Source organism: Amblyomma americanum, chromosome 3, assembly GCF_052857255.1.
Source record: "Amblyomma americanum isolate KBUSLIRL-KWMA chromosome 3, ASM5285725v1, whole genome shotgun sequence".
Taxonomy (NCBI): Eukaryota; Metazoa; Arthropoda; class Arachnida; order Ixodida; family Ixodidae; genus Amblyomma; species Amblyomma americanum.
This window is the reverse complement of record NC_135499.1, coordinates 63,937,299-63,962,292: the sequence shown is the minus strand read 5'-3', so window position 1 is coordinate 63,962,292 and position 24,994 is coordinate 63,937,299. Positions and strand designations below refer to the sequence as shown.

The window sequence follows — 24,994 nt, the reverse complement described above, 5'->3', positions numbered from 1 at the left end:
TATCTGAAGTTCCTGGCAAGTCATCGATGCTTCTATTCACTGTCTGTTGTAGTGGAACCTTATGTTATCTGATTTCATCGCCTGACGCGAATGGTGTAGAACTTTGTGGTAGGCATGTGGGTCCCAACGATTAGTCTGGAACATTCGACGACTGCTCTATAACAGCCGACGCGCTTGACCCGCGGATCAGATTTTCGACGATCGCCGACCGTGTTCGCCGCCACCGTTGTGCTGTTAGTGTAGCCTCATTTTGTGGGCCCAGGTTCGCCCAATAAAAGTTAGTTTTGTCTTTCACAGTATTGCTACTGTGTTATTTAACGTCACCACAACGTTGCAATAGCGTGGGCGTTGTGCGTGCAATGATGATAGCTTGTTTGGTCACTTGCTAACTAAATCTCGCACGTATCAACAGTGCCGTAATGGCAAGCGAGGCTGAATTGTGGAGCGAAGAGGCGGGGACCACTTTTTGGAAAAGCACCGAAGTTTGGGCCAGTTGGTAATGATTCATCTTGAGAAAACGAAGCAGCACGAAAAAACGGGGACGAAAAAGAGACACATACGACAGGACGAATGCTGCACTTCCAACTGATTTTTATTGAGAATACCAAAGCTTAAGTACAGCGCTACTATCGCCTCGTGGTAATCAACCGCAATGATTCAAAAACGCCATTTCAGTATCAAGAAGAGACAAGGAAGCGGTGCTGACACACTGACCACCTGCTATTCTGATGTGATATGCTTCAATAATCTCTCTTTCCATCCGATCTCTTCCACGCCCAAGAATTTTAGCTTTCCGAAATATGGGTATACGCTTACAATCCCGGCAATGGATAGCAAGATGACCACTCTTGGATAGCAAGATGACCAAAGAAGGGAAGAGTGGTCATCATATTTCGGAAAGCTAAAAATCTTGTGCGTGGAAGAGATCGGATGGAAAGAGAGATTATTGAAGCATATCACATCAGAATAGAAGGTGGTCAGTGTGTCAGCACCGCTTCCTTGTCTCTTCTTGATAATGAAATGGCGTTTTTGAATCATTTCGGTTGATTGCCACGAGGGGATAGTAGCGCTGCACTTAAGCTTTGGTATTCTCAATAAAAATCAGTTGGAAGTGCAGCATTCGTCCTGTCGTATGTGTGTCTTTTTCGTCCCCGTTTTTTCGTGCTGCTTCGTTTTCTCAAGATGCACTTTTTGGAATGAATTGCCGTGCGGAATCTCTTACGTGCCACGGACAGCTGGTCGGACAAAATTAACCTTACCCACCGCTTAGAAAGGCTTGTTTTGTCTCGCCCTTGCAATGACGCCGGTCTTTCGAGCCGTCTTCTTAGCGAAAGGCACCTTGCGCACGTTTAAATACATGACATTGACGAGGAAAGGGCCTCCACAGCTTGTTTCACTTCCTCTAGCGCTTCTTGTGACGTTACTATAAACACTAATGGACAAAGTTGCTGTGGTATTCGCAGGGATACAGAAGCTGTCCGCTTGGCTCTCATTGGTCGCGTGCATGTAACCAAAGGCACCGGCCGCTTATATAGGATATTTCAGGACAGCTTGCCCAGACCATACTTGCAACCTTCCGTTTTCTGGCATAACCCAATTTTACCGGACCCTTGCCCCCGGAACACATATCTGAACAACCGGGTTAAACACTCTTTTTCCGCCGAAAATGCCCCTTGTAGAGAGTACACAATGGATAGGGAATTAGTGGCGCGTTAAGAGATACGTATGCCGGTGTTTCACCTACGATGTTCTGAAAATTTTTTAAGTACGCTTTTTCAGTTTAATGAAGGCTTTTATCTGTATAGCAAAGTCAGTGGTGTAGTGTCTCACAACGAAGCTAAGACGTGCTAACTATTAGGCCGTTTTTGTTTTAATTCAATTTCGTTCTGATTTTTTTTTTCATACCCATACCTTCGCTATCGCTGGATTCATAAAGACGGGTCAACGGCAAGAACAGAATAAAATCGGAAGAAAAGGAAACTCTAAGCGTCCTGAGGAAGGATCAGCGGATATATTGATTGTTATTGTTAGATGATACGATGTGCTAAAAACAGTGTTTTTAAACAACTTCACCTAAAAAAAACATAACGCTTGTCCAGAATCTCTGGCATGAAAAATTCGCTTTCGCTAGATCTTGTTTACCTGACCTTCCAGTTGTGAAATACCACTCTGTCGAAGGACGAACCCCAACATAAAACGTAGCAACATTTTAATAGGGGCGGCAGCGGACGAGCATACCCACGCTACGCTCGCCTCGGTAGCGAAAGGAAAACAGCGCTTCTTCCCAGCTGAGCAGCCTGTCTTTGTAGCCGCCATTCTTGATGCATGCCTCGGGGGGCGCGTTGTGGCGCTGTGCTTTATCGGGAACGCCGTCCAGGGCGTGTGGTCGTGCTGCTCTGGGCCGGATGATAACAAGGTGGAAACTGCATGGAAATGTGCGCAGAGTGTGTCGCCACACCACCCCCCCCCCCTCCCCCCACCCCAGCGGAGTCGAGAGCCCTCAGGGCTTGTAAACATCGGATGTGTTGAGAGTCGTGCAGGCCGTCCGGGGTCCGAGGACGCGGCTCAGGCGTGCGACTGGGGCTGTGGCGCTGCGGCTGTGGTTTCGGGGTGCAGCAAGGGACGTGGAGAGGCATGTGAAGAATATGGGTTAGCCTGCGAAGTGTACTGAGTGCCGGTGGGTCGCCTGCAGCGGCTGGTGGCCGGCGCATGAGGAGTGGCGCAGCTGAGGGAGCTTGTTGTGTTGAGGGGCGAGAGATTAGCGCAGCTGATTCCGGGCCGAACTGCCCGGTTCCCAGAGGGGCAGGCGCAGCGAGATTCATTGTAATGGATTAAGCTAGTAGGAATGCAGGTGCCATGAAAAATAGGGCACTGTGGAATTAAAATAGGTATGAAGTGGTAAGAGGGATCTGGAAAGGGGTGATGGTTCCTAGCCTGACATTCGGTAATGCAGTCCTGTACATGAGACCAGATGGTCAAGCAAGGTTAGAAATCAAACAACGCGGCGTAAGGAGGCGTGGTTTGGGAGCACATGGCAATACACCAAATCAGGGGGTACAGGTTGATATGGGATGGGCGTCGTTCGAGAGCAGAAAGCTAGCAGGAAGATAGCATTTGAGGAGCGATTCAGAAACATGGGGGAAAAGCAGTGGGCTAGGAAAGTTTTCAGATACCTGTATATAAGGCATGTTGACACGAAATTGAAGAAGCGAACTAGAAAAAATACAAACATATATCTGGACAGCAATATGGGGGCAAATCAGCAGTTATCGGCTAAGAAAATGGTTAAAGAAACAGAAAGAGCTCTGTGGAAAACAGGGATGCTGACGAAATCGACACTGGGAACATATAGGACCTTTAAGCAGGAAATTGCCAAAGAAAATATCTACGATAATTGTAAGGGAAGCTCTTTGTTCTTTGAGGGCAGGACGGGAGTTTTGCGGAGTAAGACATAGAGAGTCAGGTACCACGCGATAGGCACGTTGTGCTGTGCTTGTGGAGAGGGGGAGGAAACGGCTGACAACTTGATACTTTTCTGTGTAGGGGTTCGCCCTACAGTTGGAAGCAGCGGTGCTGATTTATCCAAGGTATTGGGGTTTGAGGACAGTGAAGGGAAAGTAGATTTTAAGCGGGTAGAAGTAGAGGGTGCCTAAAATCAAGACAAGAGTAAAATTTCCCAAGTCATGGCTAAGTGGCTTGAGCAGCCGCCTGATTTAAAGGGTTCAGCATTACTCATACATCCATCCAGGCAGGGGAGTGGCTGTGGTGGACAGCATGGGGCTGCCGAGACACGCTCACAGCCAACCTTGGAGCGATTGGCTTGAACTTGACGGGCGGCCGCACGAGTGGCGCCCTTGCCACTGGCGCCGAGCCGTGCACGTAGGAGGATGCCGGCGAGGTAGCCGCAATCGGAGGCGCCTGGAGTGCCGAAGGTGCCGGGAGAGGCGAGGCAACCGGGAGGGCCGGGGCCGCCGAGAGGGCCACTGGCACCGGGAGAGCCGAGGCCGCCGAGGGGGCCACCGGCACCGGGAGAGCCGGGGCCACCGAGAGGGCCGAGGACACCGGGACAGCCGGAGCCGCCGAGAAGGCCGCCGGCAGCGGGAGAGCTGGACCGCCGAGAGGCCCGTGGGCACCGGGGGAGCCAGGCCCCCGAGAGGGCCGTAGGCACCGGGAGAGCCGAGGCCACCGAGAGGGTCGTGGGCGCCGGGAGAGCCGAGGCCGCTGGGAGGGCCGAGACCGCGAGGATGGATCTTGCGCCGGGAGGGCAATATACGCCGGCCGGGCAGGCCACGCCGGGAGAGCCGGTGCCGTCGAGATGCCAACAGGCGGCGGGAGGACAAGCACCGGTTCAGTGTCGTTGTTAGGCAGGAGTGGCGGGGAGGCGGCCAGGGGTTTCCGAGGTGGGCAGGGTTCCGAAGAAGGATGCGTTGGCGAGAGCGAGGCTGGGACAGTTGCTGGCGGCGGCGGATGGATGGATGGAGGGTAGAAGCGTCCCCTTTGAAACGAGGCAGTGGTTGTTCCCACTATGCTGTTTTTATTCCTTTATTTTTGTTTCTTCTGCTGTACGTTGTTAATACAATTCGCCACTTCATTTAAAAAAAAACGTCTTCCTATACTTCAAAACTTCTGTCACCTCTGCTTTTGTGCCACCAATCCTCCAATCGCTTTTTGCTAATTTCCACCGCAGATTTATTTACATGACTATTGTTATCTCTAAACCCTGAGGCTTCAGGAAGAGTGACGGTGCCTGCATCGAGATCGGGATGGATACCATCGCATTTTAGGATGAGGTGTTCTATTGTTTCTTCAGATTTACCACACACAGCGCATGTGTCATTTTCTTCGTTATTTTTTTTTCTGTAGCTGCGCGTTTTAAGACACCCTGACCTAGCTTCAAGGAGGAGGGCACTGCCTCTTCTGTTATCATAAGACGTTTCCTTCCTGATCTGCCTTTTCCAGCATGGATATAGTTCTACACTATGCTTCTTTTCCATTGAATGTATCTAATTTTTACCTTCGACGTTTTTAACCTGTCGTTTAATGCTCTTTCTTTCTCCTTCCTAGTCTCTGGCAAACTTACTGGCCAGCTTTCTAGTTCGTTTCCGCCACTGTGTGTCAAAACTCTTTCTGTACAGTTATTTAAATACCTTAGCTGCCCACCTGTTATCATCCAATTTCCTCAGGCGTTCTTCGTATAGTACTTTATTCTGAGCTTCCCGTCCTTCGAACGTTGGCCAGCCCATAACCCCCTGTACTACCTCGTTTGTGGTTTTCCCTTGGGCACCTAGTGCTAATCTTCCGACAGTTCTCTGATTTAATTCTAATCGCGACTGAACTGCAGCCTTTAGGCCTAGAACCGCATTACCGAAAGTAAGGCCCGGCACCATTATTCCTTTCCAAATACCTCTGAGGACTTCATACCTGTTGTGCCCCCACTATGCCCTATGTTTCATTATCCCGGCATCTCTTCGCCCTTTTGCTATGAGAGACTGTTCGCACTTTTCCGTGTACATATTCCCGTTGTTTACCCATACCCCGAGATATTTGAATTCGGCCACTGGGGGTATTTCATGGCCTTATATTGTAAGCTCCTGATCAGTTGCGCCGTTGAAAACCATCACACCTGACTTAGTTGCGCTAAAACTGAAACCTAGACTCTCTCCATCTCCACAGCAATTCACCAAAGTTTGCAAATCTTCCTAGCTATCTGCTAACAGTACAATATCGTCCGCATACATTAAACCCGGTAGTCGTTGCTCAACAACCTTTCCGCCTAATGAGTGTGACAGATCATAACCTAGATCGCTTCCTTGTAGCCTTCTTTCCATACTTATGAAATAAACCATGAACAGCAGCGGTGATAGAGGACAACCTTGCCTTAATCCTTTGTGTATCTGGATAGTTGTTGTACTCTTAATTTCTCCCCATGTTATTTCAACTTCATTTTCCCGATATATTTCCTGTAGAAAATTAATTACCTCATTACTGACACCTTCACCTTTTAATATGTTCCACAGGAGTTCCCTGTTCACGTTGTCGTATGCACCGCTTATGTCCAATAAGGCTAAATACAGAGGTCTGTTTTCCGCCTTAGCTATTTCTATGCACTGGGTAAGCACGAACAGGCAATCATCTAAGCGCCTACCACTTCTGAACCCGTTCTGAAGTTCTCCGAGTATTCTATTTGTGGACACGACGAAGCATGGTGCATGAATGACGCTTTATTGAAGAAGGCGAGCGGTTATATAGGCAAGCGGTTAGATAACAGAAATGGGGGCTGCTTCTGTCCGGCTAGGCGCGTGTGCATGACTTGCACTACGTCACATCTCCCCTCTCTCTTTTTTTTTTTAATCGTCGAATCAAGTAGAGTTTCAGAACTCAGGCGCCGGGTATCTTCGTGGTGGTTGGCGCTTCCGTTCACTCCTGCGGAGTTGTGTAGATTCGGATGTCCCTGTAGTGTCTGGGACTCCCACAGCTGGCAGCGGCGCGGGAGTCTTGTGGTCTGGAGACGAGGGAGGAGGAGCCGGATTGAGGTGTTCTCTTGTGCGCTGAAACTGTTGACCCTCTTCCGTTTTGACGATGTAGGCACGAGGAGTCTCAGCCCGCTGTACGACCGTGACAGGGGACCATGATCTTGAGGGCACATTGTACATAGTTGCGGTCGAGCCAGTGCGAAGCTCTGGAAGAGGCCGTGTACCTCTGTTGTAGAAGCAGCGTTGCTTGCTCCTGATGTCTTCTAGCCTTCGTCGCACGGTCTTGGGTGGCACTGTTTGTGGCTGTAGGTGGCTAGTTGGTACAGGAAGCAGCGTTCTTGTCTGTCGGCCCATGAGCCTCTGCACAGGGGACTTCAGAGAAGAGTCCCGAGGTGAATTTCGACACTCAAGCAATGCGGCACAAAACTCAGTGCTACCGAAACGGAACCGCCTTAACAGCTTCTTAGCTTCCTGTACTGCTCTTTCTGCCATTCCATTCGAGCGGGGATAGTACGGACTAGACCGGACGTGTTGCAGGCCAATCTTATCGGCGTAATCCTTGAACTGTTGGCTACTGAAGGGTGGTCCGTTGTCTGTGCAAAGTGGCCTTGGGAAGCCATGTGTTGCGAAGATGTCATTGCATGCTGCAATAACCTTGTTGGCTGACGGCGCTTGCACAAGCCTGATTTCAAAAAAGAAAGAGTAGAAGTCAACAACGACTAAGTACTCGGCACCGTTGTGATGACAAATATCAGCTCCTACTGACTCCCAGGGCAGAGTTGGTATCTCGTGACTTAACAGCGGTAGTCGCGCATTTCTTGATTTGTACTTTTGGCATGTTTGACAGCGTGAAGCGACTTCCTCAATATCGCTGTTTATACTTGGCCAGAAGACAACGGTTCGGGCGCGTGCCTTCATTTTTTCTGCTCCTGTGTGCGCGGCATGAAGAGAAGCCAGTACCTCACTGCGCAGTCTGGCAGGAATGATAAGGCGATTGCTCCGGAACACAAGGCCGGAATCAGTATGCAGCTCGTCGCGGAAGCTCCAGTAGCTGCGTAGCTCGGTAGGGACGTCAGCCTTGTCAATGGGCCACGCTGTGCTTGCATACTGGCGAAGTGTCACCATGCTTGGGTCACGGTCCGTCTCCCGCAGAACTTGCTCCAGGCGCCTGTCTGAAGCTTGAAGACAAGCGATAGTGTTAACGTGGAAATGCGCGCAATGTTCTACGAGCTGTGCTTTATTAGGAAAACGTGATAACGCGTCAGCGATGAACAGTTGTTTTCCCGGAGTATACTTGACGTTTATATGGTATTTTTGTAGGTTTAGACGCATACGCTGCAGGCGGAGAGGGCACTGGCATAATGGCTTCTTGAAAATCATTTCGAACGGCTTGTGATCAGATTCCACAATGACTTCTGGCTGCCCGAAAATGTAGTCCTTGAATTTTTCACAGCCGTGGACGATTGCTAGCATCTCTTTCTCTATCTGGGCGTACCTTTGCTGTGCTTCTGTCAGCGAGCGAGATGAGTAAGCTAAGGGGTGTCCATCCTGCATTATCACAGCGCCAATTCCGTTTTGGCTGGCGTCTACAGATAGGGTGATTGGTATGCCCTTCTGGTAATATGCCAATATGGGAGCCGTTGCTAGTGCTTCGCGCAGTGCTTCAAAGCTTTTTTGATGTCTGTCTTCCCAAACCCATGCAGCATTCTTTTTTAAAAGTTCTCGGAGCGATGCTGTGAGCGTTGACATATTAGGAATGAAGCGGGAAACGAAGTTCACCATACCCAAAAATGTCTGTAGCTCTTTCCGGTTGCAAGGGGCCTGCACGTGGAAAATATCTTCCAGTCTCCCTGGATCCAGGCTCAACCCGTCGCGCGTCAACACGTGGCCTAGGTACTTGACGGATTCCTGCAAGAAGTTACACTTTGTTCTGTTCAATTTCAAGTTGTGCTCCTGACATCTTGTCAGCACATTGACAAGATTTGCGTCATGCTCTTCTTTAGTGCGACCCCAGACTAGAATGTCGTCCATTACGACTGCTGTGCCAGTGAGACCTTCTAATACTTTGTGCATGGCGCGCTGAAATATTTCGGGAGCCGAAGAAATGCCGAAAGGCATACGTAGGAACCTGTAACGACCGTACGGAGTGCTCATTGTGCAAATTCTGGAGCTTTCCTCATCCAGTTTTATCTGCCAAAATCCCGTAGCGGCATCCAAAGTCGAAAAGTATTGTGCTCCACACAGAGACGGTGCAATGTCTTCTAGCGTTGGCATAGGATAATGTTCCCTCAGCAGCGCTTTGTTCAAATCAGATGGATCGAGACATATGCGTACCTTGTCGTTCTTTATGACGGTAACCATGTGGCTGGACCACTCGGTTGGCTCGGTCACCTTGGAAACTACTCCGGCTGCTTCCATGCGGTCCAGTTCCGCTTTTACTCTGTCCTCGAGTGCGAACGGAATCCGGCGTGCTGCTTTGACCCCTCCTTGGGAACCTGGCTTGAGCTTCAAGTGGTAGACGACACCCTTGAGCTCGCCTAATCCGGAGAAGACGTCTTCATACGGCTTGACTACGTCGTACAGCTCTTGGTGCTCCAGTGAAGCAATTCGGCGAATCAAGCCTAGCTTCTCGGCAACTGAGCCGCTAAGAGTCACGGGTATGTCGTCTTCCATTACGAAGAATGTCGTTTCAAATGTTCCCTCGGGTCCGGTCACATGAAGGTGACTACGTTTCGTTGCTTTTTTCTGAAAGCCAAAAAATGTGTTCAGCACGACAGCGCAGTTTTCGGGTTGCTTTTGAGTTATCTTCTGCCTGCATCGCCAGCCTGTATGCAACTAATGTTGTCGTAATCGGTCGGAAGGATTTTATGTTCGTCTTATTGCATTTTCCTTTATAAATCAAATTCATTTTACTCTGTTTCCAGCTGTGCGGAATTTACTGATTCGTTATGACTGCCTCCATTACTTTTATCAGCGTTCCCTTGCCTCATGGGCCAAGTTCATTAATTAGCTTGATTTGAATTTCGTCGATCCCTGCTTACGTTCATTTTGGAATATTTGCTTCCGCCTTTTTCCAATAAAGATGCGCCAGTTCCACGCTGTTTTCTATTGTGCATTCCTGTGTTGCTCCCTCATTTGGGGTGATTACACTATCATCTTTCCTAAATGACTCAGCTATAACTGATGAAATGTAGTTCACAGCGTCATATCCCTTTAAACATTTTCCTTCGGCATCGTGAATCTGTTCCTGCTTTCTGTGATTCGCTTTGCCAAGCCAGTTTGTATGGTTTCAGAATTTTCTAGGCCCCCATTTAGTTGCATCGCGAACTTCAGCCAGCCAGCGATCAGAGGACTGCTATATTTTAGCCTGGACGAGGACCAGCACTTGCTGTTTCTTTTGTCGATAAGAATCCCATTTTCAGCCTATTTCGGCGACAGTAGGTCTGCAGTGCCGTAGAGCGGCAGCGGGCAGTAGGAGACGCCGAAGTCCGCCAGAATGGCAGCGCGCAGCTCGTCGTACGGCCGGCTGCCCAAGGCAGGGCAGGCGATCCGGCGCAGCAGGTTGGGCGGGAGGATATCGCAGAGGACTGCGTGTTTGAACGGCTGGATGGTGATGTCGTTCAGGTACATCGCAGCCGCGTACTGAGCGAACCACCCGCCGATGCCTTGAGGCCGGAACGCTGGAAGCGGCGGGTCTTGTGCTGGGTCCTGCCAGTAAGCAATCCAGGAACGCAGCTGAGGGAGAAGGTGCGGCTTGACGGCTCTCCAGATGTGAGAAGTCATTGGACGCTGAAGGACGGCGATGCGTTATTGTTCGTTGTCCGGATCCCCAGGTGTGGGAATATACCTGCGTCGGGGTCACCAGGGGCGAGATTACGCCACTGTCAATTAGGAAAATTGTCAATAACTTGTCTCAAAATGTCAATAAGCCTCCCTCCTATTGGACGGTCGTGGCCTGCGGCCATTTTGCGTCACGAGTGGCTGCAGATTACGTCACGGATGTGACAGAACTGGTGACGTTGCACACCTAATTAGGCAGCCGCTAACTGACAGTTTTTGTGACCGTTTCGTGGCCGTAAGTTTGACCGTTGCCATTGTGACAGAAAATGGCGGCGGTGTACGCGGCCATACGACTGAGGCGGCTGCGCTGGCGCGGGCAACGGCGAAGGAGGGCACACGAAGACGCGTTTGACTTGCTGGACGAGCTGTTTCGACGCCTTTTTCCACTGGGGAAGCAGGCTGTGGAGTGGATTGCGACAAACTCGCCGATGAAATGGGATGTTTGCGTGCGAGCGCGCGTTGGTGCGGCGGCAGGTGCTGTGTGCACTGCGGCTATTTACCATGTTCGGCTTTCAGGCTGCCGTTGGTAGCGAGGGGCACGTGGGCATCGCAAAACCGACGGTGAGCAAATGCGTGCGGCAGGTATTCCAGGCAATCTGCTAACTTAGCGCGCAGAAGCGGTGGATTCCCGCGGTCACCTTTGTGCCAGAGATGCTTAAATAAAATACGCTTATGCTGGCAAAGCACATTTTTTACAGCAAATCGCACTTCGTGGTCGTCTTCAGTTTCACAAGGTAAAAGAAACAGACAACCACACATCCCATACTGCAACACCTCACCTTTTGGCATTTTCGGCACTGATCGAAAGAGGCGAAATACACAGACTTCAACAAGTTCTTTTCGCCCATTTCGTAGCAAACGCTTCTTGCAAGTTCACTCGGCAGGCACGTAGCCTTTACTGCATTTGTTCAATTTTTTCTTCGCACTTAAGTCAACAGCACAGTAGCTTGACTTTAGACGCCGCGTAAAAAACAATAAACACGGCGTAGAATCGGCAGCGTTCGAGCAGATCGGTTTGATGTTTTACCGCCGTCAGCGCATCCCCGCGGCAGCAAATGTTTGTTACCCACCAGCCAATTTATTAGCATAACTTCGAACACTTTTTCTTTTGCCTAATATTTTTGGACTTTAAGCACAATGTTTTGGCAAAATAAAATATTAGTTATTTTCATCGTTGCTTATATCTTTTCACAAAAAATTTAGCAGACGGCCCCGCGAATGCTCTCGGGGCGCCGCCCTGCTGTAATTGGCTGATTCTTTGTTGCGTCATGTGGGGACGTCTCATCGTTCCGTCATTTTGACGCCACTGTCTAACTTTTGACAGAATTTGTCACAGCTGCGCAATCTGGCCCCCAGATGTGGGATGCCAATCTTTCGAAAGACGAATCTCAACATAAAACATAATACCTGTTTATTAGCGAGGGCAGAGGACGAGCTTACCCACGACACGCTCGTCTCGGTAGCGGAAGGAAAACAGCCCCTCTTCCCAGCTGAGCAGCCTGTTTTTGTAGCCGCTATTGGTGACGCATGCGTCGGGTGACGCAGCGGTGGCGCTGTGCTTTGCCGGTAACGCGGTCCAGCGCGTGTGGCCGTGTTATGCTGTGCCGGATGAAAACAAAGTGGAAACTGCGCGGAAATGTGCGCAGAGTGTGTCGCCACACGGTTTTTTTCACTAAACCGCTGCACAAGCCCCCATTTCCAGTGTCATAGGCTTTAAATTACCTCCTAAGCGGGCGTCCACTGACAACTGCTCTGTTTTTTTTTACACCGACGCTTTCGAATGCCTGCGCCATTTTCCTCTTTCCTCTCGCTTATTCTTTTTAAGCTCCCCGAAAGAGAGTGTTTGGCTCAAACGATGTTGCCAACATCGGCATAAAAGCGCGAATTCATCATGGAATTTTAAAAGAAGCGCGGATTTACCTAGGCTCACACCAGGAGCTGCACTCCACAACGCCGCCATGTTGGGTCAGTTGACGAGCCCTTCTAGGTACATAAAATCGCCAGTGCCATTGAGCCCGAAAGACGTGGGTTTGTTCCCGGCCGCGGCGGTCGAATTTCGATGGAGGCGATATTCTAGAGGCCCGTGTACTGTGTGATGTCAGTGCACGTTAGAGGACCCCACGTGAACGAAATTTCCGGAGCCCTTCACTACGGCGTCTCTTATAGCCTGAGTTGCTTTTGGACGTTAAACCCCTATAAACCAAACCACACCAGTAGCTATTGAAATTACAAAGCGCTTCTGCTCCTGCATCCTGACTTCATAGGTTCCAGTCCTTGTTAAGAAATTTGCGTTCGTTTTCCTGGCTTTGCGGTCGGACCCCTGGGGACGCTAACAGCTTTACAGGGGTCACAAGGTGTTTGTAGTATTCAGCTGTTCGGCTCGAAGAGGTCCGCGAAAGCTTTTTTCACTCTCTCTAATGTAATGACTTCAATCAAAAAGCTGTGGTGTAGCAACCTCACTGTGTTTGAGTAGTGTGTGCACAAAAATATACAGCAGTTGCCAGAAGTAACCAGGCAGCACTGTTTCCATCTCAGTCGTATGGTGGAGTACTTCTGCCACCCCTGGGTGAAAAAAATGGGGGTGGTTTAGCTCTGGTGAAACCTGAAGTGACGTGATAGCTACATCTGGCCGAGTGGAACTTGCTCAGATGAATTGCAAACTCAGTCTTTCGCCGCTCCATTTCACCTAGGCGTTCCTTCTTCATCTTCGTCCCACTTCATACGGCGCGTGCGCACAGCTGTGGCGGCTCGGTTTCGCTGGCGCACCGCGCCGCCGGCAGCAGCAGATGCTCTGCATCACGTGGCTGGTCAAGTGACCAACCACATGATCAGTCACGGCGCCACGCCGCCGGCAGCAGCAGATGCTCTGCACCTTGTGGCTGGTCACGTGACCAACCACGTGATCAGCCACGGTGCTGCGCCGCCGGCAGATGCTCCACACCACATGAACAAACACGTGACAGCGTTTCGGCGCCGCCACGCAAAAGGCTCGAAATGCTACCGTAATGTAGCTATCGCTACAAAGATGACAGCTGAAGCCATGGCATGCCAAGACCTTGTGTTGTTAGTGAAGCCATAAAGGCTCTGCTACTCAAGTGAGGAGTCAACCACGCAGTCTGGTTAATTTTGTCTAAGACGATACAGTCTGCGTCACCATAGTACAGAGTATACTCAAGCAGTGCTTGAGCCCTTCTTACTTGTATGTCTATGTGGCTGCACACCTCCTAGTAAACAGTGGCTCTATATACGGCTTTCTCCGCAGGGAAGTGAACCGTTCGAGTTTAAGCAAGGATGACGTACAGTGCGCAGCTGCTGTGAAGCGAAAGGAAACCGTCGCAGCAAAAAAAAAAGGAGTTTCAGCTGGCAGTTCAGTATTGGACACGTGCCCATAGTCGCTGGAAGTAGAAAAAAACAAGAACAAATTTTCTTCGCCGTTGCAGAACAATCTCTGTCACCTGTTTGGACGCGGAAAAGGGAATTCTATTTTTTTTTCCTGAGGTCTGTGTTCTTAACTTTTTCTGGCAGCTGTACATTCACACATTAGAACACTTCCACATCTTGTGATGAACTAAAGCTTCTGACCGTATTAAACAGCCATACCGTCACAAAATCGTACAGTAATATAGTACGAAGTTCACGTAAAAAGGCGCATGCAAGCGAACTGACGTTACGGGGCACGTGAATTGTGCTACAACCCGGTCGTTTCGTTTGCTGCATGGGCGCTGTCTCAAGCGAAGGAAAAGATGTGCGATCAATAGTGAGCGCTTGTATTTTAGGGGGCGCGTGATTTGAAGTAAGTTACTGTTGCTTTTTTTAATATGTGAGTGTTCGGCCGACTGTCTCCTGACTGCGCTTTGTTGAACGAAGAGCCGATCCATGGGTTATTTTTTTGCATACCGACGCCAGCCTAAACCAAAATCAAACCTTATTACCTGCCAAAATTGAACAAAACTTTATTGACGTATATTTTGAGAAAAAAGCCTAATCGTAAGTCACATGAACACCACTAAGTATAAAACGTCCATTAACTGAACATACTCGACTTACTCTCACAGAAACAATGTGTATCTGATAGGATATCCCTTTTACATATCGGTCGCTTCTTAGTACGTTCTCCCTTAGATTACAGATGTGTCGTGTATGGGCCAGCGCGACCATAGTACCTTAAAGAGACTGGATTCAGTACAAAACCTGCAGGTTTTCGTCTTTCCGTTGACGCTTACAGAACATCCCTACAGTCTCTACATAGTTACTGCATAGAAACAATTCACTACATAGAAACAAACGAACCATTCCTCCAAGACAGGAGAACAGTGCTTACAAGGGCATACGTACTGAAAATAAGGTCCCTACCGAAACATCTTTCATCATCATCATCATCATCATCATCATCATCATCATCATCAGCCTTACTACACCCACTGCAGGGCAAAGGCCTCTCCCATGTCTCTCCAATTAACCCTATCCTTTGCCAGCTGCACCCACCCTTTGCCTGCAAACTTATTAATCTCATCCGCCCACCTAACCTTCTGCCGCCCCCTGTCACGCTTACTTTCTCTTGGAATCCACTCCGTTACCCTTAAGGACCAGCGGTTATCTTGCCTTCGCATTACATGCCCTGCCCAAGCCCATTTCTTTCTCTTGATTTCGACTAGGATGTCATTAACCCGTGTTTGTTCCCTCACCCACTCTGCCCGCTTCCGATCTCCTAACGTTACACCTATCATTTTTCTTTCCATGGCTCGTTGCGTTGTCCTTAACTTAAGCTGAACTCTTTTCCTTTGGCTCCACGTTTCTTCCCCGTAGGTGAGTACCGGTAATATTATGCTGTTGTACACTTTCCTCTTGAGAGAAATTGGTAAACTGCCACTCATGATCTGCGAGAATTTTCCATATGCGCTCCACCCCATTCTTATCCTTCTAGTTATCTCCCTCTCATGACCCGGATCAGCCGTCACTACCTGCCCTAAGTAGACGTATTTCGTCAATATTTCTAGGCTCTCGCTGCCAATTGTGAACTGTTGTTCCCTTTCTAGGCTTTTGGACATTACCTTGGTTTTCTGCATGTTAATTTTTAGACCCATCGATCTGCTCTGCCTGTCTAACTCATTGATTATGATTTGCAGTTCACCTCCTGAGTGACTCAGCAAGGCAATGTCATCAGCAAATCGCAGAATATTTAGGTATTCTCCATTTATTCTTATTCCCAACTGTTCCCAATTCAGGCCTCGAAATACCTCCTGTAAACATGCGGTGAGCAGCATTGGCGAGATCGTGTCTCCTTACCTGACGCCCTTCCTTATTGGAATTTTATTGCTGACTTTATGGAGAACTATAGTAGCTGTACAGTTGCTATATATATCTTCCAGTATTTTGACATAAGGCTCTTCTACCCCCTGATTACGCAATGCCTGTATGACTGCTGAGGTTTCCACTGAGTCGAATGCTTTCTCGTAATCAATGAAAGCTATATATAGAGGTTGGTTATATTCGGCGCATTTTTCTATCACCTGATTGATAGTGTGAATATGATCTATTGTGGAATATGCTTTACGAAAGTCTGCCTGATCATTTGGTTGATTAAAGTCTAACGTTGTCCTGACTCTATTAGCGCTTACCTTAGTAAATACTTTGTAGGCAACGGATAGTAAGCTGATTGGCCTGCAATTTTTAAAGTCCATGGCGTCTTCCTTGTTATGAATTAAGATAATGTTTGCATTCTTCCAAGCTTCTGGTACGGTCGAGGTCATAAGGCATTGCGTTTACAGGGTGGCTAGTTTTTCTAGCACGATGTCCCCTCCATCCTTCATCAGATCTGCTGTTACCTGATCGTTCCCAGCTGCTTTTCCCCTTATCATTGCTTCTAAGGCTTTCTTTACTTCATCTTTCGTTACTGGCGGGATGACGCATTGCTGTGCACTGCTGTCTTTCTCATTAACGCTCTGATTACATTGGCTACTGTACAGGTCTGTGTAGAACTCTTCGGCTACGTTAACTATCTTATCCATATTGCTAATGACATTGCCCTGCTTGTCTTTTAATGCATACATCTGGTTTTTACCTATGCCTAGTTTCCTCTTCACTGTTTTTAGGCTACCTTCGTTCTTTATAGCATGCTCGACTCTCTCCATATTAAACTTCCTTATGTCGGCTACCTTTATTGTCGGAAACATCTTTATTGCTCCCTATTTACTAAGTGACCATACACCCCCAAAATGATCTGCAATCATACAGGCCTTTGTGGCTACGTATTGAGGATAAATGCCAATGGTTACAATACTAGAGTCCCTTCCCGATATCGCCTGAACGCTAGATCCACTGCCGACATAATACCGTCTTACAGCTGTATGCAGCTGCACATTAACACACTTTCCTTAACAACACATACCACACGAATACAAAATTACGTCGTCGAGGTGCCTCGGGGGTTGTGGCGCTCGGCATCTGACCCGAAAGTCGCAGTTTCGGTCCCGGCCACGGCGGTCGAATTTCGATGGAGGCGAGATTCTAGAGGCCTGTGCACTGTGCGATGTCAGTGCACGTTAAAGGACCCCAGGTGATCGTAATTTCCGGAGCCCTTCACTACGGCATTCCTCATAGACCGACTTGTTTTTGGACGTGAAACCTCCAATATTATATGTGCTCGTGTAAGAGAAAAAGAAAAGTTGCACAGAATTTACACAGATGGTTCAAACATAGAAAAACATGTCGGTAATGCAATTCTGCAAGGCGAGTGGAAGAAAGGTAATCAGAACGCCCAAATGTGCATCAATTTTTACTGCTGAATGCTATGCTGTGCGTAGCTCTCAGATAAATAATAAGAATATCGAGATGAGCATTATGTATACTGCTTCCATGACCGTACAGTAGGACACTGCATTCCAGATATGCCAATCGACACTTAGTAGGCAACATCGTACCCAAAAATTGGAGGACGCTTAAGCTTCGCCTTCATGAGTGCAACGCGACGTAGTGTTGCAGCACTGCCAGGGAGTCCACGGAACGCCATCGCCCGTGCGGCACGACGCCTTGCCCGTTAGACGAATCGCTCTGCTACGCACGTTGAAACGGACGCGCGGAGCGGTAAACTATGTAGAAGCGCTGAAAGGCGCCTTGCCGAAACGCGCGGGACTCAAGTTGGAGTCCTAGTTCGTCGGCACATTGTTCTCGACAAACCCGATGCCACAACGCCAGCATAGCTTGCGCGCCGAACAAACGGGCAGCAAGCCGCAAGCTTCGTTGTGAACGCGCTTTGGATGTGTGCTGCGTTGTTAACCACTCACCGCGTGATCCCTGCATGCCCGCACGGCCCCACAGCGCCCGAACGAGACGAGCGGCAGGCGCTGCCGTCGCGCGCCATCTGTTGGGGCAGTAGCGTACATTGCGAGGACCAGGAGGAGGGATTTTTCACTCACGGCCGACGCCGACGACACCAGCTTCTCAGCGACACGGGGCCCTTAACTCTGTGGCGTTAAAATAGGAAAAGTCCCGCCACATGGACACACGGTACACGATTCGGCTTGGTGTCGAGTCAAGTTTGGATAAGCGGCAATGATTGCGCCGGCACATGTGATGCACATGCAGTGGTGAAACAAAGTGAATATGCCCCGTAAAGACTGCATCAAGTTAATACAAAATAAAATGAACGATAAATGGCAAAAGACGTGGAATAATGAATTAAGCAACTGCACCTCGTAAAGCCTATGGTGGGAGAATGGAAGTCACGCAGTCATCAGGAACGTTTCATCGAATCAATTTTATGCCGTCTTCGCATCGGGCGCACACCCCTTACAACTTACTGATGAGAGAACAAGACAATCCTTTAGCGAAATATGTGAAGACAGAACCCTCACTAAGCCATGTGTTATTCTCAAGCGCAAAGCTCGAAGAATACTTTATTTTACACTGATTATATCCGATTCCACGCAATCTTCATCACCATTAACCTAGGCTACACGCCAACTGTACGACAAAAGCCTCGCCTGTATCTCTCCAAATAACCCTGTCCTGTGCTATCCGCGGCCACTTTACCCATTCATACTTCAAAAGCTCTAATATAGAATCAAATGTTGCTCTTAGATGAAAATGGACTTATTGATTCGTCACGGGTTTTGAGGTTTTTAAATATAGCAAAAATATCTCAAGCAAACTGTAGTTCTGGGAGAGTTTGTACAATCAAACAAAAAAGTTATAAACGTCGTGTTTGGTGCGTGATAACCTTAGCTGTGTATGTGCCACACAAACAGACAAGTTTTTACGCGCCAAAGAGACGGTGTGGGTTATTATGGACGCTGTAGTGATGGGCTCCTGTTACATGTCGGCCGCGGAAGCGCGCACCAAAACCTGCTTTGCCCCTTCATCGAAATGCAGCCAGCACGGCCTCAATATTGCGACTCAGCAGCCGAACGGCGTGGCCACCAAGTCCACACGGCGGATCAGAGCAGTAAGCGACAAAATTCACCGGATTTAGTTTCCCACACTACTGTCATATCTCTGTGGGGAGTGCACGAGCATGCGAAAAAGTTCGCTCTGTCGGCAAGCAGCCGTGATCCAGAGTGAGTTCTGTGGCTCCAACAGAGCACCGCTTGCGCGCTTTCTGGACGATGCGCGCAGAGGTCCTGCGAAACCAGCCACGTGTGATCTAATTTATGCAAATATAGCGGGCATCTCCTGCAGCGCTTGCGGCGGTGGGAAAGCAGCACCTGTGGCACGAAGCACAGCCATTTCGGGTGCACGCACGCTTGCGCGTCCCAAAGCTCGCGCGACCGTTTTGGTAAAAAAGCGACGGTCGCAAACGGTCGCACTGGTCGCAAACCGACAGTCGCAGGCCAGTCGCTCGCTGCTCGATTTTCCAGCCTTGCGACTGCGAGTCCAACACCACTGAACCAACCAATGAGTGAGCCGAGCTTTCGGAAACGACGCCGCTCGCGGGCGCGCCGCGTGACGAAGTGAGCTGTCCCTGGCTGGCCTAGCGTTCATTAAGCCTAGCCGATTTCACACTGATAGTGCAGCTGAGGGCACTTCAGAACTAGCCGCAGCTGTAATAAAGGTGCTACTCTCGTCATCTCCTTATTGTGAACCCGTATCGTAATAAAATAAAGATAAACTCTATTGCCGCGGCGCTTTCAGCAGCGGAGCTAGCAGAAGACAGGTGCAGAAGGCAGCAGCAGCAAAGCGGCTATGGGAAGTAATTTGCTTGTACCGCAGGCGTCACTTCTACCAGCAACTCGGTATTGGCCAACGATACACAAAAATGATCCTTTTTTGACATTCCTCTACGCTTTGGTACGAATAAAAACGAACAATATTGCGCATTTTTCTGGCGCCGGCATACAGGCTGGCCCTGAGAAACACGCTCTTCATCACGACGCTTGCACGGCAGCGATGCACATCAAAACCACCACGGCGTCCACCTCTTCGCTCAGGTCGTCGTAAGGAATAGCACTTTAGAGGACCGAGGGCCGGAGACGCGTCGAAAGCAGACGAAACTCTCGAAAGCGCGCGAACAACATTATTCCCGAGAGTTTTTGTTTCAAATGAGAATCTGACGAGAAGGCGGCCCGCAGGTCACGCTTGCAAGTGTGAACAACAATGTTGTCTAGCTGCTGCCTAGTCGCAAGCGACTGCTTGTCGCATGTCCTTTGCGGCTCGCAACTTTCAATGGGCCCTTCGTGAAGCCCGCATCGCATCGCTGCAAGCGGCACCACCTCGGTGAAAATGCGCCAAGCCACGAAGCTTCAACAACTAACACAAGCCCCAGCCAGTGTCAGGCCGTGGAAGCTATTGCATGCCGCGAAGGGTGTGGGATCTGAAAGAAGCGGGTTCGATTCCGGCTTCGGCGGCCGCATTCCGATGGAGGCTAAATGCTTAAGGCCCGTGTGCCGTACGATGTCAGTGCAGGGTAAAGAAGCACAAGTGGCCTAAATTTTCCGGAGCACTCCACTACGGCTTCACTCTAAGCCTTATTAGTTTTGGGACGTGGAACCCCGCAAACCAAACCAAACCAGACCAAATTCGGACTGATGTTCTCAGCATTCCAAGCGTAAGCGGTTCTCCTTGTATACGGTTTCGTAGAATCATTGTAGTGACTATCTATTTAATGCATAGTTGGCAAAGCTAACCTCGGAGATAATATGAACAGACACTCAAAATAACCCGGAAACATTTCTCGAATCTCGTTTAAGCAACATCTCGTGCATGTAAGCGACTTCTAGAGGAAAGCCCCGAGGCTTTGGAAGCCCACTGTTCTACAGAAGTTGCCTGCAATAATTGTATTTGCTAGAGTTCCAATGACTACACCCGTCGCGGGGGTTCAGTGGATAGAGCGCTCGGCGACTGAGCCGCGGTGTATACCGGGGCTCCAACCTGACGACGGCGGACACGTTACACAACAGCGGCGAAACGCAAAAGCCGCCCGTGTGCTTTCGCTCTTTCCCGTCGACGGGACTGAGAGCCGCCGGTTAGTTTTGAGGGACGGAACGGTGCAGTAACTGGCTCGTCTCACGGTAGACACCTCATCTTCAAAAGCGTTGCGCGTGAGGCCTGTTTCTCATGCATGCGATTCTCGCCTGCGACGCTGCGTATTCTCTCGGGTCTGCGATTGGGAAGGGCCGTCGTTATAGCTGCAGACGGCTTGCGATCGAGTTCCGTCTGGTTGGCATTCAGTCACAGCTTCGGTGCGTTCGCTCTACGACTAATCGGTGGGGAGCAACGAGACAGCGTGCGACTTTTGGTCAGGTGGGAGCTTATTCTGATAGAAACATAAAAAATATTTCCTGGCATCTAAAAGTACTTTGCTCATAATGTCATCCACAGATCCTATGTAGCATTTCTGTCGCGTTTAATTAAAGGTGGCCTATGTGAACATCGAGCAGCCTTGCGTGCCCCTCCGACCGAATTCGCTGAGTACGCGTTGCATGCGAATGCAGTGACCGCAAATCGCATTGCGGCGTCACCGAGTACTCAGAATAATTTCGTTGTATTCGCAGCATGTGAAACGTGCCTCAGCGTTAGAGCTGCTGTTGTACCCCCTAAATGGCTCATGCGAAGCTATTACAGCTTTCGCTGAAATCTTTGGGTACACTTTAGTTCACCGTAAGAGTACGACGCGAGAGTGTGAAAGGGTCCCTATACGGTCGCTTGGGGTTCCCTGACCCACCCTTTGATCGTCCATAATTGATCACACTAATTAGTAACTAATTTAGTAAGTGTTCCCGAAGGTAATGCGCCTAATGTGCAGTGTCACCTGCTCGCTTATAAGGCCTCCATTCATCCCACTGAACGAACGTTCCTGAGTAGCATAGAGGTAGCGTGCCTGGCTCCCGATCGAGAGGACAGCTCTTCGATTCCGCCTAATCACCCCTATTCCTTTGCAGCGAAACTTTTCTTCGTCACCACCATCTTGACTAATCGCGATTTTCCAGTTACAAAGCCAACGCTGGTGTTTTCGGCGAACGGGACTTAAAACGCTATCGCGTAACAAATTCGCATTCTTTATGCAATCGCTTGTGTGGGTGCTTTGTGCCTGCCGCAGTCACCACAGCGCCGCTTTAGACACAAACTCTGTTGCTTGGCCCATGCAGCTGTCATGGTGGATGCAATGCTGATGGCAATGCTCAAGGCGGCAGCGACCTGGCTGGACTGCGACCAGCAGCAGGTTTCCGCTCCCGGATTCTCGTCAAAATTGGCTTCACGCGCTGTCCTGGTGACTCTCCTGGTGGTCAACCACACTAGGTCGTTCCGTTTGCTCAAGGCCACCCTCGTCACCTGGTGCATCGGTGTTGGACTGACCAAGGCTTTGCAGGGCAAGGAGTACCTGGGCGACTTCCTGATGGGTGCCATGTTGGGCTACCTGGAGTACCACCTCGTCGTGGAGCCCATCTGGTGCTCCGAGGAAGTGGTGTCCACGCTCTTCAAAACCTTCTTTTGCCTAGGAGAGCAGGCACGCGATTTGGTGCTGTGGTGATGAAGACTTTTCTGAGAAGCTAGAGGCGGGGACAAGGTTAAGACTTTCGGCACGGCGTCGATTGTGAGCAGAGCAGATTTGTCGCTTCTGCTAGCGCAATAAAGAGGCAATGTGTTGCTGCTTCTCGAGGCCAGTTTCGCATTGCCATCGGCGCTGTCATGTCTTTGTGATTTTGAATAGATCCTGATTAATGTTCTCAAGTAGTTTACATACCAGGGCGCAAAGGGGAGTGTTAATTTTTTCTCTCTGCATCCAACCACCTGGTGCCTGCAACGCACGGTTAAAACATTGAGCGAGCACCGCGCGTAGATTCGCTGCCACGACAGAGTGACTGAAATCCGATTGGTTTATCGACCTCGTGATCTTTCGTCACTCTCTGCTACCAACGCTGATTGCTGGCCAGAAGAAGCGTTACGTTATCGCCGAATTTCAGTACACTGTAGTAAAGGAGCGCGGACAAGGTGCGAGGGATTCGATCCAGTTCCACGAAGTCACGTTACGCATGGTTTCCGGCTGTTCCTTGTCTGCTATCTGTCTCACCGTTTAATGTACGCTGGGCAATATCTCGACCACTAAAAAACACGCTCAGGCGGTACTTCATTAGCCCGGGCTGCGCTCATGGGCTGCATGATTTTCTGGAGCCCGTTTCGCTGAGTACGCCGAACAATTTACGCTCGCCCTGGCTCTCTAGACACGCCACGAATCGGAATTTGGCGTAATCTCAGAGGTACAAGAGCTCATCCCCTCACAAGTGCGATGTGAGGCGAAGTGAGCATACCCCTAAGTGAGCCCAGCGACGTGTCCTTTTGGTCGGTTCAGTAGAAGGGCGCCTCCCTTAAGTGGGTAAACCTAGTTTGCGCAGTGACATGAAAGTGTTGGAGTAATTCTCGAAGCATCCATCTTGTCTACTCGAAAACAAAAGGTGGTCTGTATCTTTGCCAATTCGGCTGCCATTACTGTCGGCGATTTCATAGAAAGCTCCAAGTCTCTTTGGCTGAGAAGGTTTCGTCGTCGGCAGCATGCACTAGACAAAACTGCGAACGCGAGTGCGCCATGCCCGGCGTGCAGCGCGCCACCTGTCTTACTGCGGTGTGATGGCGCACCGCTGAGCAGGTAAGAACTCGTTCACTTCCTGACAAAGCTGTGTCTGTCTGTTCTGTCCTGAAACGCTGGAAACAACCATGTTTCTCCGCAGGCTGCCGTTTCTAGGCGCTGCCCGCCACCTGTGCATGGCGTTCACGTCGCATCATTGTTGGCGCCGATTCTTGCGGACCTCGTCTTGCTGCTTCAGATTTCACGACACGGACCGCTAAGAGAGAGTTTTAGTTTCACGTACGTAAAGGCTTCACGTACGTAGAGCTCTTACGGGTGACCAGTGCGCATGCGCAGAACGCAAAGGGTATGCGCAAGTCTCACGTACGAACGTGAGATTCGGATTTTTACGTTGCGCTCTTTGCGTTGCTTGTGTACGTAGCGTTGACAAACATGGCGGCGCCCTGCTCGCCGCTTCACAGCGATAACAGCTTCGTCGCTAATCCCTCGACGCGATATCGTGTTCTAAACTGTCGTATTCGCCTTCGATTTGCCCATTATTACCCTCGAATAAGATTTCAAGCGAAAAATAGCTTTTGTTTTTCAGACAGAACGGCTATTTTTCAGCTGTTAAGCCTCGCAAAGTAGCGTTGGTCGTTGTCATAGCAACTAACTCGCGAGAGGACAAACCGAATGGCTTGGCCTAAAGACTTGTCTTGGATGATTTAGGCTAAAACTAGTGTCTGTGTTTCTTAGTAGATGGCGCTAGGAGTAACACACGGCCTGCGTCGCGTACGTGTAACTATAAGGGTTTCAAATGACCTACGTAGACTTGTCACGTTTGCATACGTGAACCCTCTACGTATGTGAAACTAAAACTGTCTAATGACAAATACGCCTTCTCGGGCCACGTTACGATGAAATAGACATGGCTGGGCCGCAGTTGAGCGTGCAGGAATCCCCGCTGGCTGCCGTCGACTTGCATGCGCCTTAATTACGTGTCTCCTTGCTTTTGACCATGCTGGCTTTTCTCATTTCTAATAAAGTCTGCCGTGCCCCGCACAGGCTTTTCTTTTTGTTTACGTATGGTAACTTCTGGTGCATCGACCGCATGCTCCGCGCTGTTAGGCGGGGAACCTTTCACGCAGATTTGCATGAACACTGCGGCGTCGGCAATAATGGTCTTTCAAAGTATTCCTCCTGTTCATTTTATTATATACCGTTCAGAAATGTCAATCCACATGGTGTTTTTTACAGCATGGGCATACACACAAAACGGTCATTAACTGGCGCGCCACATTCCGTATAAAGCAGGCTTGCGATAGGACGGCCACTGTGGGTCTGGTGTACGCAGCCCATCTGTTGCCGACTTGCGTTCTGCATTTCAGGCCGGAGTCACCTTAGTGTGTGCAGCCCACCGGGCTCCCTCATCGGTCCTATTTTCGGCCTGTGTGGGCAGCCCATGTGGGGTCGGTTTTCAACTCGAGCCTCTTCCAGTCCATTGTAGACACCTCACAGGGTTCCTGACCTGTCTTGTCTGTAGTATTGCCTCTCAAAGCCGAATGAGGACCCATGTAGGTTGTACGTTGGAATGCGGGCCCGCCTAACTCTTCCAATGCCCAATTTGGGGTTGCCGAAGTGTTTCCCATAGGACTCTTACTTAAGTGTTCAGAGACTTCTCCAG

The 24,994-nt window shown here is 49.7% G+C and overlaps 1 protein-coding gene across 1 annotated transcript in view; it reads left to right on the top strand.

Moving 5' to 3' along the window:
* LOC144123016 (uncharacterized) overlaps positions 1 to 22,425 on the top strand; it is a 55,492-nt gene extending 33,067 nt beyond the window's left edge. Inside the window, exon 5 of the mRNA XM_077655943.1 lies at positions 21,896 to 22,425. Within this exon, the coding sequence (XP_077512069.1) occupies positions 21,896 to 22,278 (383 nt within the window). The 3' untranslated portion in view covers positions 22,279 to 22,425. The remainder of the gene's footprint in view (positions 1 to 21,895) is intronic.
* Positions 22,426 to 24,994: the final 2,569 nt, after the last annotated feature.